Below are 14,195 nucleotides of genomic sequence, written 5' to 3'. Positions count from 1 at the left end.
CATTGCGCTAGCTCTGACCCAACAACAGGTCAAAATTATAGTTGGAGACTCAAAATCAGCGATTAGCACCTTTGACGAAGGCCGCATTTCGGCCATAGCAGCAAGAGTGTTGGCCAGTGGTCCACCACGGGCAGATCAGGTCGTGCTCATTTGGACGCCGGCGCACCAAGGGTGAAGGGGGAACGAGAAAGCGCACGTACTGGCCCGAGGGTTAGCTACCTTCCGAGATCCCAGGGACGTCTTATACGCAACTGCCGTACTCCTTGTGCGATGAGGAGCCCCTACAGTTCAATGATGACAATAATACCTACCAAGATATCATAAATCATTACAAATTAGGCAGATCAATATTTCCAAAAGCGAGAAGGTTACCCCCAGCTTTACAGCAAGTGGCAATCGGAACTTTTTAGCCCAAGGTGCAAACGTTGCGATGAAATAGCAGATATGATCCACATGATATGGAATCTTTTTAGATTTGGAGAACCTGACAGAACAGATGAGTCCTGGGAGGCACTACTTCTCAGACAGGATGAAAAAGGGCAACGTAAAGTCATCCGTCCCACCCTGGCCGCTACTCAGATCCAAGAGATCCAGTTCGACGGCTGAGGGGGAGGAAATCGCTGGGACAGAGATGGGCCTCGGATCCTCGCCTTGCAATAAATATTAGTTCTCTCTCTCTCTTTCCCACGACGGCTCGGTCTCCGATGCGTGTCGCGGACGGCAGAGCGGCTGTCGTTGCAGGACTCTGCACCGATCGCGTTGATATTGCTGGCCATGATCTCCCAGTACAGTTCACGATTTTAAGCCGCCCTGATCGACTGCTCGCAAGAATTCCTACACATAGATCGCCCAACCGTTTATCCTGAGCTCTTGCATTCTTCTCCCAGATTGTATTGGCCTGACCAAGTTTATCTGCCCTAACTATCAGCCGCATTCATTACTTTGCGTTCTAACTCATCTGTCTCTCATGGTGACTGCTTATTTGCGCCTATTTCGGATCTCCTGCTGCGCCGCAACGTTAAAATGCGCCTTACCATCGCTACAGTCAAGGAGAACACTGCCGTTGAACAACTTCAGCTATTCAACCCAAGTGCTTCACTTGGCATATGCGCGGCGACATTCTTATATCTCTGCTCCTCTCAAGTCGCCCCATTGGAGACTGATCATACCCGAGCTTCTGCAGACCCTGCCCATCATCCTACTCTGACGCCCCGCCGGGGTGGTGCAGTGGTAAGACGCCCGACTACTGTGCCGGAGTTCCCGGGTTCGAACCCGACCGCGGCGGCTGCGTTTCGTTGGAGGCGAAACGAAGTGGCGTCGTGTGCTGTGCGATGTCAGCGCACGGTAAAGATCCCCAGGTGGTCGCAATTACTCCGTAGCCCTCCACTACGGCTCCTCTTTCTCTCTTTCCACTTTCATTCCCACCTTCCTCCCTTCCCTTACGGCGCGGTTCGGGTGTCCACAGTGCAAGTGTGACAGTTACTGCGCCTTTCCCTTCCTGTGAACCAATTTAACTTTAATTTATCCTACTCTGACTGACGCGACCATGGCAATGTTTCCCTTCGATTTGCTCGCTCCGCAATCTTCTCAGCTGCGTGCGCTTCTCGCGTCCTATTCCGACATCTTCCACCTCCTCGGCTAAGGTCATTCTGTCCCCCACTGCATTGACACCGACGAAGCTCCTCCTATGCGCGCCGACCATACCTAGTCTCCCATGCAGAACGGCAGGTAATCCAGGCGGAAGTGGCAAACATGCTGGATGAGAACATTATTGAGCCCTCCCAGAGTCTTTGGGCTTCGTCCGCGGTCCTGGTCAAGAAGAAAGATGGTTTGTGGTGCTTCTGTGTGGATTACCGCCACCCGAATAAGGTAACTAAACAGATGTCTATCCGCTTCCTTGAATAGACGAGGCCTTGGATTGCCTCTATAGAGCCGAAATATTTATTGACCTACGATCTGGTTATTAGTATGTTGCAGTGGATGAACAGGACCGGGAGAAGACTGCGTTTGTCGCTCCGGATAGGCTATACCAGTTTAAGGTTATGCGTTTCGGCTTATGCAACGCCCGAGCCACATTTGAACGCATGATTGACTGCAAAGATTAAATGGCCCACCTGCTTGTGCTATTTAGAGGATGTAATTTTTAACTCATGGTTTCATCGCATCATGTTTCATCGCAGAGGCTCTTCAATGCTGGGCTACAGCTCAACTCTTCAAAATGCCGTTTCGTCGTCGTCAGCTCAATATACTAAGTCACGTCATCGATGCTACGGAAGTTCGTCCCGATACAGACAAGTTCCGAGCAGTAAAGAGCTTCCTGGTGCCCTATTTAAGCAATGACGTCAGAAGATTTCGGGTTTTTGTTTCGTAGGTTCCTTCAAGATTTAGTCGACATTGCTGAGCGGCTCAGAGACGACCTTATAAAGGATGTAAGTTTTTTATGGGGGTCCTCCCAAAACATAGCTTTTTCCCAGCTGATAAGAAAGCTTAACACCGCAGTTGTCTTGGCGCACTTTGATGTGTAGCTTCTACAGAAGTCTGCACTGATGTCAATAGCCATGACATCGCGGCCATCCTTTATCAGCGCCAGTATCCGACATGATCGTTTAATTGCCTATGCCTGCAGCTGCCTCCGGTACCGTTCAGAGAAGAACTGTTTACTACTGAATGAGTGCTTGGCCATCGTTTGGGCTGGTGGAAGCTTTCGACCTGAACTATAAGGCAGGCAATTCACAGTTGTCCAAGATCATCACGCACTGTGCTGGAGTTCGTCTGTGAAGGGTTATAATAAACGCCTCGGGCGTGGGCCGCTATGACTCCAATAATATGACTAGGCTGTGATTTACAAGTCCGGCTGGTTGCACAGATACCAACTGCCTCTCTCGTTACACTCTGTCTCAGACTGACACTCCCACGAGCGCATGCGCTTTTGATCTGCTCTCTCTAACACCTTTGCAACTCTCGGCGAAGAGCTGCGTGGGGATGCGGAGATTTTCACCATCACTGGTAACCATGTTCGCCGAACCCGACCCTTTATTGACGATATTTTATAGCGCCGGAATATTTGGCCTACTGGTCCTGGCCTGCCTAGTCCTGGCTGTCCCCAACCATTTACAAACAGTCGTTCTTCCGGAACTCTATAATTTCTTGACTGCTGACCATCTATGCGTTACTCGTACATACGACTGAATGAGTCGCTTCTTCTGGCCTGACCTCTACCGCTCAGTGCGCCGTTAGCTTGCTGCTTGCGATGAGTGTCAGCGTCGCGAGCGGCCTGCATCTGCTTCGCTGACTTTATTCAGCCCATTGACATCCCTCCTGAGCCGTTCTACCATGTCGGCTCTGACCTTCTTGGACCTTTTGCAGAGTCCACTTCTCGCTCTAGATATGTTGCAGTGGCCACAGATTATGCCGCCTGGTACGCGATAACGCGTGCTCTGCTCACGAGTGCTGCCACTGATGCCACCGACGTTTTTCTTCACGACCTCATTCTTCATCACAAAGGTCCCTGCCAACTGCTCACTCATCGTAGCCGCGCCTTCCTTTCAGGAGTTGCGGACGACATTCTTCGTGCGTGCTCAACAAAACATAAGTTGACCACAACTTCCCAACCACCAACTAACGATATCATTGAGCGGCTCAATCGAGGTCTTACTGACAAACTCGCCATGTGCGTCCCCTCCTGATCACCGTGACTGGGATACCGCCCTCCGAATCTTAACTTTCCATATCTCGTCACGATACTGTCGGCTACTCTTTACCTCTAGTACGGCCGTGAGCCTCAGTTGCCGTGAGCCAAGTTGCCCGTTCTGGATTGCAATCCTCCCAAGTTTCTCGACAAGAGCACTACAACAGCCGCCACCTTGAGATCCCCTTCTTACGTGGGTCTCTTGTATTGTTGTGGGCGCTTTCTCGCCGTATTGGGCTCTCGGAAAAGCTTATTTAGCGCAAGGCTCGTATCGTGCGCGCTGCTCGAAGCCACAGCCGTCACCAACAAGATTGAACCTGCCTTCTCCAAGTCCCCTTCCCGTACCGTACACTCCGATATTGTCAACGTCTCATACATTAAGTCGTTCAATCTACTTTATTCTGACACCCGCTAAGCAGCACCGCGATGGGGCTTCTGCGCCCGGGGGCCATGTTACGCTTCGACTCATCGAAGAGAAGCAGACCAAGTGAGTGTGCGCATGACGTGTGCTTGGGGCCCAAATCCTTGGCAGCGGTTTGTGTCGACGTCCGGGGAGCTCTGTGCTTGCGTTTCGCTCGGTGTGAGCGTATGAATACTCTACGGGATTTCAATGCCTCCTATCACGTAATATTATTTTCCAAAGCATACCTGTTGTCTGTGATAAGCGCCATTTTTGTAGGTGCTTCACAGCAAGAGCTTCCTCGTTTTCGATAGCACATCCTGCACCATCGTGCACACTGAAAACAATCCATATCCAACGTTTCAAACTGGGACTTCACGGCATATGTCTTCGCTGTATGACCTGTGGCCGTCTTGCGTTAGCGCTTGGAGATTATTTTCTAGGCGTCTCTGGCGTACTCTTTTGCTGTAGGCAATTTCATCAGCTCTTTCAATAGCTTCATATTTATAACGTCGATAAACATTTCCCATCTGGCTCCGAAATCTTATTCGGTATGTGATTCAATCTCTTCCAAAGCACCATTAACAGTCTAAAAACGTCTTTGCTCAACAGCTCATCCTTTAATTGCCAATGGACTCAACTAAAATCAAATTTTTTTCTGCTTTTCTCTCTCTTTCAGCTTTGACTTCTGCTTTCCCACCATCCCTTCTGGCGCGGTTCAGGTGTTTAGAGGACAAACGTTACAGATACTGCGCCCTTTTTTACCTGATAAACAATTATTGTTAACAATAATAATAGTAATAATTAATGTTATTGTTATAATAATGATTATTATTATTTCTATAGATCTAATGCAAATTAATATTAATCATATTATTATTCTGCTTTTCTTCCCTTGCGCGAAGGAAACTAAGCCACCATCAATATAGGTCACCGGAGTCACATCGTAATCAATCCAAAGACGCAAAAGTTCCAGTGAAACATAAAATCGGTTAAAATGGGCATGGTCAAACTCCCTTGAAGATGAGTGCCGCAAACAGTTTTGGACCCAGTTACACACTCACATACATCACCATGTCCGAAGGCATTTACTGCATTAAATGTAGTACTACTTGCATCTCAAAGGATGCTTCGCTTTGCTTCGCTTGATTTGTCCCTTGCAGATAAAGAATTAAAATCTAGAAAGGTAAGCTGTTGGGTGTCAAAATTTTTTTGATATTATAAAAAAATCTTTTGCTTTGTCTGGTTTCTAAGATGCCAACAGACAATTTGTCAATCCTACATTTGCAGTACACAGTCACATGCCACCAGCAGATGCCGTAACAGGTTGATCCACTACTTCCAAATTCTATCCCACCAGCTAGATGTACCAATCCACTTTTGCTGCGGCATAACTTACTCAAACATTATATTGCCATCTGCCTAGTACTGCCGCATTGAGGCATGACTACGACGAAGCGGCTGTTGGCTTGAGAGGCGCTCTCGACTCTGATATCAGTGCTGGAAGCCAACCTGATTCTCTGGTTTTCGCCTACGCGCACTTTCACTGCTCCTTAGGGCTTGAGTCGTGACACTGGTGGAGGTGCCATTGATTATCCCTTCTCCTGCGGCCGACCAGACGTGGCCGCTTCTCGTGACCACTCGTTCATCGAACGAGCCGTCGGCTCCGAGGCTTGCCTCTGAGGCCTTCTGTGCCGCTTCTCGTGACCACTCTTGTTCATCGCACAAGCCAGCGGCTCCGAGGCTTGCTTCTGAGGCCTTCTGTCTTGACGTAGTGGCTTTGGCTTCTGGCCTAGCTGTGGCAACAAGACCGCCCGACCCTACCGCGACTGTCTCTTCCACCCCTTCCTCCTATATCATCATTCAGACCCTACGTACTAATAGGCAATTTCACAGTGAACAGTTCGAAGATGGCAAAGACTGGCAGTTCACTACGAAAGGGTCGCGACGTTGCTGGGGCTACGCTGCAAAAATGCGGATGTCTACTCCAGCCTTGAAGATGCTGCTCGGACGTGGTTTGAGAACCGTGAGGCCACCTTGTCTATGTCGTTGGTCTTCCGAAGCCAGGCCCTCGGTACGTACGCCAACAGTGACCGCCGCCGAAAGAGCGCACAGCGTGCCCCGGCCTCTGGAATCCAGCGTTCGAACGAGGGAGTGGAAATGTATAGACCCTACTCACTATCAGGTTTAGCAGGCGGCAGTTGTGGCAACCGTGCATTGTGGAGACGCAATAACATCGGGCGGTTCGAAACCAAAAGCACACAAAAAATGTTTCCGATGCGTCAGCACCGGTCGACCGGCGTCCTCCCTGCTGCGCGCCGTTCATTTGTCGGAAATCGGACACTTCAGACGCCGTTTGCAACGCCATACGACCATAGCTCGGATTTCACCGACACCGTCTCATGATTCGCTGTAGGCTCTCTCTGTCTCTCTTTTCCCCCTCTCCGACGTTGCGTTGTGCCTGCCATGGCTGCCAGTGAAGCAACAATGACGTCACGTGAATAGGCTCTATACGTTGAAGACGTGATGCGTTTTTGCCATGGCGCCGACCCGTCCATAAGTGAAAATAATAAAGTGCGGCACCTGATGCGCGGCGTCACGACCATCTTTCCTTCGGCCTTGTGCTGAACCCGCCCACCACCATCGCGGCGTTTCTGGCTGACACTGTGCTCAGGGAGAAGCTACTACAGCAGCTATGCAGCCAGTATGCTCGGCCACTGAATTACCCATCCGCACTACCGCCGACTGACCGTACCAACTACAATCCAGGGGCAGATCTCAGCTCTTTCGGGACCACATCCGCACTGTGGTCTGGGAAAAGCTGCAGCAACTCAACGGATGACTTGCCCCTGTCACGGCTTCCCTGGCCAGCGTCAACCGTGTGGAGGTCCAGAACGCACTCTCGCCGCCGATAAGTGCAGTCGTTCAATCAGAGCCCCCGGGCCTTCAGCGCTGCTTACTAATGTTTTGTCTAACACTCCACCTGAGGTCGCTGTGCTCGCTGCGGAACCACTGCACGTCTGGGCAGATTGGTGCCATGCATCTCGAAGGCCTGGCACGCTCCAGATCGCCCTCTCTACTACCTTTTTGGCGAAGCAGGTCACATCTACCGGCGGTGCCCTTATTATCACATAGGCTTGAGAGGATTTTCTCCCGACAGCCCTTGTCCACGGCCTGGTCAGCGGCCTCAGAACAACGCCGAGTACGTCTCTCGAAAGCATAGTCACCCGCATTTTCCTCGCCATGAGTCGCTCTCACCTTCGCCATGCCGCCCTTCGTCCTCTGGGCCACGTTATACCGCCGCACATTGTGGTTCCTTGAGCTCTCATCGGGAGAACTAGCTGTGGCGACCTTTGGGGGCGAGGCCGCCGCACACAGATTTGCCGCAAAGTTTCCACCGGCGCACCGCTCGATTTGCCCCGACATCGAACGCCGAACTCCCGTTCTGTATTCGCCGCACAGATCAAATCGTCTTGACGTCGTCCGCATCACCGACATAGCCAGTGGCCACCACCGACTGTATTGAACTTCCCCGAAGCCGACCACCCAATTGCCGCCCAGTGTCCACATCCGCACCGATCGCTTATTCCGAACCACCGTCGACATCGAACCACCCCGGCGCTGACCACCCAAATGCCGCCCAACTTCCGCCGCTGCACCACTGCCTTCACTCCGAACCGACGTCGCCAGGCCCTGTTCGGACGCGGGTCTCCCTGGACATCCCTGTTATCATCAACACGAAGGTCAAAGCGTTATTTTGTACCAGAGCCGATTAATCTATCCTGAGCGGGCGGCTTACGAGAACACTGAGAAAAGTGATGACGCCATGGGACAGACCATACGTACGGCCGGTGGAAACGTTGCACTACTGGGTACGTTTACGGCCCGGGTTGCGGGGAGAGGCTGCACATTTGTCGAAACCTTTCTTGTTCTAGGCGAATGCTCTCGCGATGTTGTTCTTGACATCGAGTTATTTTGAGAGAATGGTGCCACTACGTATCTCCCGAATCACTTGGTGAGTTCCTCCAAACTGACCATCAAAAAGCATGAGTACCGTTTGTCGCACTCCGCGCTGCGAGTTGCCCAAGATAACCTCACAGTGCCATCACGCGCCAGCATCTTCACCTGAGTTACCTGCGACGAGCCACATCACAGCCTATGGGATGTTGAGCCTAATACTGACACGTGCTTTAGACGTAGAAGAAGAAGGAGAGCAATCGGACGAAGTAGACGACGTTGAAGTGTGGGCCCCGTTTCTGGTACCCCCGTTCGCTAGTTCAACTGTATCGGTACACTCACTGAGCGGCCACATTAGCCTTTCTGTGTAACAACTACAGACCAGAGCAAAAACAGCGCAAACTTCACAATGGACAGAGAAGGGCAGACGAGACACAGGCGCTGACTAACAACTGAAGGTTTATTGTTCTGACACCTCGGTATATATACAGCAAGCATCAAAAACAAGAACAACAACAAGGCCCGATAGACACTCATCTCAGCCAGACATCAAGCAGGAGCACCATGATCATCCAACACCCGATAGGAAAAGCAACTCCTTATCAAGAAGGGCTATGGAGGGAATGCTTACACAGCTGTCTTTTAGGTTTGCAATTTTTTCGGCCTCGATTATTTCTCGCGTGGTCTTGTCACCGCACCTGCGCAGCACGCTCGTGTTACGCAAATCAGGTGTGCATTTACAATCTCGGCAGTGCACACCCAGATGGCCGAGATCCGCTCTGTCACATTGTAGTTGTGCTCCAATAATCTTTTATTAAGACACCTGCCGGTTTGGCCTATGTACGCATGGCCACAAGACAAAGGGATCGAATAAACGACGCCTTCCGCACACGCGACGAATCGGTCGCGATGGTTTGTGGTGCAGCCGATGTGTTTTCGACCCATCCCATTCACTCGCTTGCAAAGACTTGACAAGCGGTCCGGAGCCGAAAAAACATCTACTCCAACCCTTCTTCTTATCTTTCTCAAGTTGTGTGAAATCCCGTGCGCGTAGGGAATGACTGCGATCTTCTTATCCCTGTCTCTACTGACTGTTTCTTTAGTTTTTAACATAGCCTCCGCTACTGAGGATAATAGCGCCGGTGGATAACCAGCCTGAACTAGTCGGCGCGTCTGGTTTAAAAAGCTATCTTCCAGCTTGTGGTTGCACGATTTCATGACTGAATTGTAGAAGCAAGAATTGATGATGCTGCGCTTAACCAACTTCGAGTGCGCTGAAGTAAATGGCAGAAGGAGTTTGTTGGCGCGAGGCTCAAAGGCCCAGCACACATGATTGGGGTTGAAATATAGTCCTAGTTCTAAAAACCGTATGAATCCATTAGTAGGCAGTTCGTGCGTGACAATTAAAGGGCTCAGAATGCTTGAAAAACTACGAACAACATTGGCAGCTTCGGACGGGAGGGCGTCCTGTTCGCACTCTAGGAACACAAGATAATCGTCGACAAATCGAAATATCTGCTTCACAGTGCTGCAATCAAAGAACCTGCGTAACGCCCGGTCTTGCATGGCTAAGTATAGATCACTGAGGACCGGTGCAATGGACGAGCCTATACATATACCATTTTTTTGAATGAATACCGAACCGTTCCATTCCGCGTAGGTCGATCTCAAATAAGTGGACAGTAGCTCGAGAAAGCAGTCAGTAGAAATTCCTATCGGGTGTTGGATGATCATGGTGCTCCTGCTTGATGCCTGGCTGTCTGGCCAAAGGAACGGCTGTCACCTTCCTCCACGATGTGGATGGATTGCCGAATCTCTGCCCCGTTGAGGTGAACCTTCATGACGATGCCACACCATGTAACGCCCTTCAGAAGGTTAAAATCAACCCGAGTTTGTCACCTCTTTAAAAGAACCTTCTGTCGTCCCTGCCACTTGATTTTACAGATTTCTTCGCTACGAGCTCCAAGGTGGGACGTACGCCGGTAGCCAAGCATCGCATAGCCACCGAATCGACCACTCCGCCAATTGGTCAGCGTATTTGGCCTAAAGAGCGGGAGGCTGTTATAACGCAAGTCGATGAAATGCTGGTAGACGATGTTACACAGCAATAATCAAGTCCGTGGGCGTCGCCGGTCGTCCTGATAAAAAAGAAAGACAACACGTTACGATTCTGCTTTGATTACACTAAAATAATATTATTGAAAGAACATGTACCCACTCCCCAAGATTGATGGGGCGCTTGAACGACTTCGAGACGCCAGGTTCTTCTCTTCCTTCGATCTGAAAAGCGGATATTGGCAGATCGAGGTGGATGAGCGAGACCGCGAGAAAACGGCTTTCTTGATGCCCGACGGTCTGTACGAATTTAAGGTGCTCCCGTTTGAGCTGTGCTGTGCGGCGGGCACGTTTCAATGCATGATGGACACTGTTTTAGCTGGTCTGAAGTGGCAGTCATGCCTTGTGTACCTGGACGACGTGGTCATCTTTTCGTCTAGTTTCGAACAACACTTGCAGCGATTGCGCATTGTCCTTCAAGCTCTCCAATCTGCGCAGTTAAATATCAAGCCAGAGAAATGTCATTTCGCCTTCGAGGAGCTCCGTTTCTTGGGACATGTGGTCAGCGCACAAGGTGTTCTCCCAGATCCCGACGAGACTTCCTCCGTCTCCAGTTTCCCACGCCCAACCGACAAGAAAGCCCTCCGACGTTTTCTGGGCCTCTGCTCCTATTACCGCCGCTTTGTTAAAGCTTTTTCTCGCCTAACTGAGCGATTGACAGCCTTGAATCGAGGTGACGCCCTTTTTAAGGGGGAGTGCCCAAGACCAAGCTTTCAAGGAACTCTGTCGCTGCCTGCAAAGTCCACCGATACTAGCTCATTTTGACGAGAATGCAGACGCAGATATCCACACTGACGCCAGCAATGTCGGCCTCGGAGCGATCCTCACACAGTGGCAGGATGGTGCAGAACGAGTCGTCGCCTACGCGAGCCGTACACTTTCTCGTCCGGAAAGAGACTATTCGACGACAGAAAAATGTCTGTCTTGCCGTCATCTGGGCTCTGAGTAAGTTCCGACCGTACATTTACGGGCGGCCGTTTCCTGTTGTCAGTGATCATCACTCGCTATGCTGGCTAGCCAGCATTAAAGATCCTTCTGGGCGGTTGGGCAGGTGGAGCTTCCGGTTACAGGTGTACGACATGACAGTCGTCTATAAATCGGGCCGGCAGCACCAAGACACAGACTGTTTATCAAGAGCACCCGTGGAACCGGCTACGCAAGACATCACCGAAGATTGTCCTATCCTTTGTGCCGTCAGCATCTCTCGTATGGCGCAACTTCAACGGACCGACTCTGAGTAGTCGCCACTCATTGAGTACCTGGAGGGTGTTAATGCTAGTGTACCCCGTTTGTTTCGTCGTGGGCTGCGGTCCTTCACTCTACGGCATGTAGTCCGAAATCTTGAGCGCTTGTCATGATGAACCATCCGCCGGCCACTTGGAGATCAGTCGCACACTGGCAAAGATTCCGCTGAAATACTACTCGCCCAATTTACTACCATCAGTGCGTAAATACGTAGCAACTTGCCGTGATTGCCAACGGCGCAAATCTCCTCCTCTGAGACCAGCTGGCTTTCTGCAGCCTATAGCACCCACAAAGACCCCTTTTCAGCAAATTTGCACAGACTTCCGAGGCCCGTTTCCGAAGTAGTTCACTGGAAAATGGTGGATTGTGGTCGCGACGGGTTACTTGACGCGGTACGCTGAAACTGCGTCACTTGCAAGCGCTAACGCTGCTGAGGTCGCCGAATTCTTTCTCCACGACATAGTCCTGCGTCATGGGGCTCCTGCAGCTATCGTTACCGACCGTGGAGCTGCATTTACGGCTCACTTCACTCAGGCTGTACTGAAGCTCGCGCACACCAGCCATAGACGTACAACAGCCTACCACCCACCGACAAGTAGCTTGGTGGAATGCCTCAATAGGACCTTGACCGAGATGCTTTCCAGGTATGTTGATGTCGAGAACAAAACATGGGACCAAATTCTTTCATGCGCAACATTCGCGTACAATACCGCGCAACAAGAAATGACGCGGTTCACTCTGTTTGAATTAATCTTCGGTCGCCAGGTCACCACCCCCTGGATGTTATGCTACCCGTAGACCTCCCTGAGAGTGAGACTGAATATGACCGTTTTAACCACCATCAGCAGGCCGATGCAGACCGCTACAACCTTGGACGCCGCTACGTTACCTACAACCCGGGCGACTATGTGGGGATCTGGACGCCCGTTCGTCGCCGTGGGCTGTCTGAAAAGTTACTGCGCCGCTACTTCGGTTCTTACCTTGTTGTCCGCCGCCTCAGCGACATAACGTATGAAGTTGCACCAGCCTCGCCGGCTCATTCATCGCACAATGACAAGCGCAGTGACGTTGTGCATCTGGTGCGAATAAAGCCATACTACGAGCGAACCCCCGACTGACTTTCAGGCTGCATGTAGTCTATTCCGTGATGCCAGACTCGTTGTGTAACTCTTGAACACTTGTTCTCCCCGCTCTTCTGTCTGACGGTAGCACCGCATCGGGGCGATGCTCTAGAGGTGGGGGCAGTGACACCTGCATTAGAGGTAGAAAAAGAAGGAGCGCAATCGAAGCAAGTAGGCGACGTTGAAGTGTGGGCCCCGTTCCTGGTACCCTCGTTCGCTGATTCAACTGTCTCGGTGCCCTCTCTCAGCGGCCATAGTAACACTTCCGTGTAAAAACTGTAACAATATCTCCCTCTCATTCACCCTGATGTTTTTTTTTGCAAGGCCTTTGTTTCTTTTGTGAAAGTGAGACAGAGGTGCTTGTCCCCAATTTATCCAATGAACAACGCCATCTGTTTTGTACCACTGTTATTGCTTACGTCAACCATCTGCAGGAAGTCGTCGAATATTTTGCTTCCGAGGAAGTTACGCCTAGCACCGAACCAGATGCCGTACATGCTGTTGACATCAATCCCAGCCTTTCCTACGTTGAAAAGAGACAATTGCTGGAGTTTGGTGCGTGCTTCACGTCTTTGTCTAAAGCATGGCAAACGTCGGTTATTAAACACCGGATTATCACGCATGAAGGTAACAGTAAGTCAAGGAAATGCTTACCGATGGCGTTATTCAACCGTCAAGCAGCCCATGGTCGTCTCCTGTCGTCCTCGTCAAAAAGAAAGAAGAAACAGTGTGCTTCTGCGTTGACTACCGGAAGCTTAATAGTATGACAAAAAAGGATGTCTATCCGCTGTCACGGATCGAGGCCTCTCTCGACCTATTAGTCGAGCCAAGTGCTTCTCCTAGATTCACCTCAGGAGTGGTTATTGGCAAATCGTAGTTGACCAGAGAGACCGTGAGAAAACCGCCTTCGTGACGCCAGATGGTTTCTATGAATTCCGCATTCTCCCATTCGGGTTCTGCAGCGCTCCTACCACCTTCTAGTGGATGATGGACACTGTTCACAGGTTTGAAGTGGCAGGCAATGCCTTGTTTAGGACGACGACGTGATAATCTTTTCGCCGACGTTCACGTACATCTGCGCCGCCTGAGAACAATTCTCGAAGCTACACGGTCTGCCATCCTTTCTCTCAAGCCTCAAAAGTACCACTTCGGGCTCACCGAATCGAAGTTTCTCGGGTACAATGTGAGTGCTGATGGAATCCGATCTGACCCTCAGAAACGTGCTGCCTTTGCTGCCTTTCACATCCCCGCCTACAAAAAAGCTGTTCGATGGTTTTCGGGGCTGTGCTCCGAAAACGCTTCTCAGATGGCCAGCCCTCTGACACTCCTGACTCGGCATGACGCATCATTTTCCTGGGGCGCCGAGCAGCAGATAGCTTTCGAAGAGTTTCGAGGCCGGCTCCAATCACTCGCGATCCTAGCACATTTCGACGAAGGGCCGATACAGAGCTACACACGGATGCGAGCAACTTCAGCCTTGGTGGCGTTCTAGTTCAGCATTACGACGGGGTCGACAAAGTAATTGCCTACGCCAGTTGTGCATTTTCCGTGTGGAGTCCACCCATTCCACCACTGAATAAGAATGTTTGGCGGTAGTATTGACCGCTGCCAAATTCTACCCATACCTTTATGGCCGACCGTATCATGTCATCACAGACCATCATTTATT

General features: G+C 50.8%; 1 protein-coding gene across 1 annotated transcript; it reads right to left on the bottom strand.

The window, feature by feature from the left end:
* Positions 1 to 6,846: 6,846 nt before the first annotated feature.
* LOC146194024 (uncharacterized) lies at positions 6,847 to 9,779 on the bottom strand. The gene is made up of 4 exons (XM_084600675.1): positions 8,787 to 9,779; positions 8,187 to 8,222; positions 7,347 to 7,439; positions 6,847 to 6,951 (listed from the first exon to the last, which is right to left on the bottom strand). The coding sequence occupies exons 1-4, from the start codon at positions 9,777 to 9,779 to the stop codon at positions 6,847 to 6,849; spliced, it is 1,227 nt and encodes a 408-aa protein (XP_084456801.1).
* Between the last annotated feature and the right edge of the window lie 4,416 nt (positions 9,780 to 14,195).

This window comes from Amblyomma maculatum, chromosome 4 (assembly GCF_055883805.1).
Source record: "Amblyomma maculatum isolate TAMU_Amacu chromosome 4, ASM5588380v1, whole genome shotgun sequence".
In the NCBI taxonomy this organism is placed as follows: domain Eukaryota; kingdom Metazoa; phylum Arthropoda; class Arachnida; order Ixodida; family Ixodidae; genus Amblyomma; species Amblyomma maculatum.
The sequence above is the reverse complement of the archived record's forward strand: the minus strand, read 5'-3'. Positions and strand labels throughout refer to the sequence as shown.

Bases quoted from the DNA above. Each gene is read 5' to 3' on its own strand.
- LOC146194024 (XM_084600675.1), bottom strand. From the start codon at position 9,779: ATGATCATCCAACACCCGATAGGAATTTCTACTGACTGCTTTCTCGAG. The intron at 8,223-8,786 runs GTAAATGCACAC...GGCTCGTCGCAG, and splicing joins GGGTGTGCACTGCCGAGATT to GTAACTCAGGTGAAGATGCT. The intron at 6,952-7,346 runs GTGAGAGCGACT...GACGCTGGCCAG, and splicing joins CGAAGGGCGGCATGGCGAAG to GGAAGCCGTGACAGGGGCAA.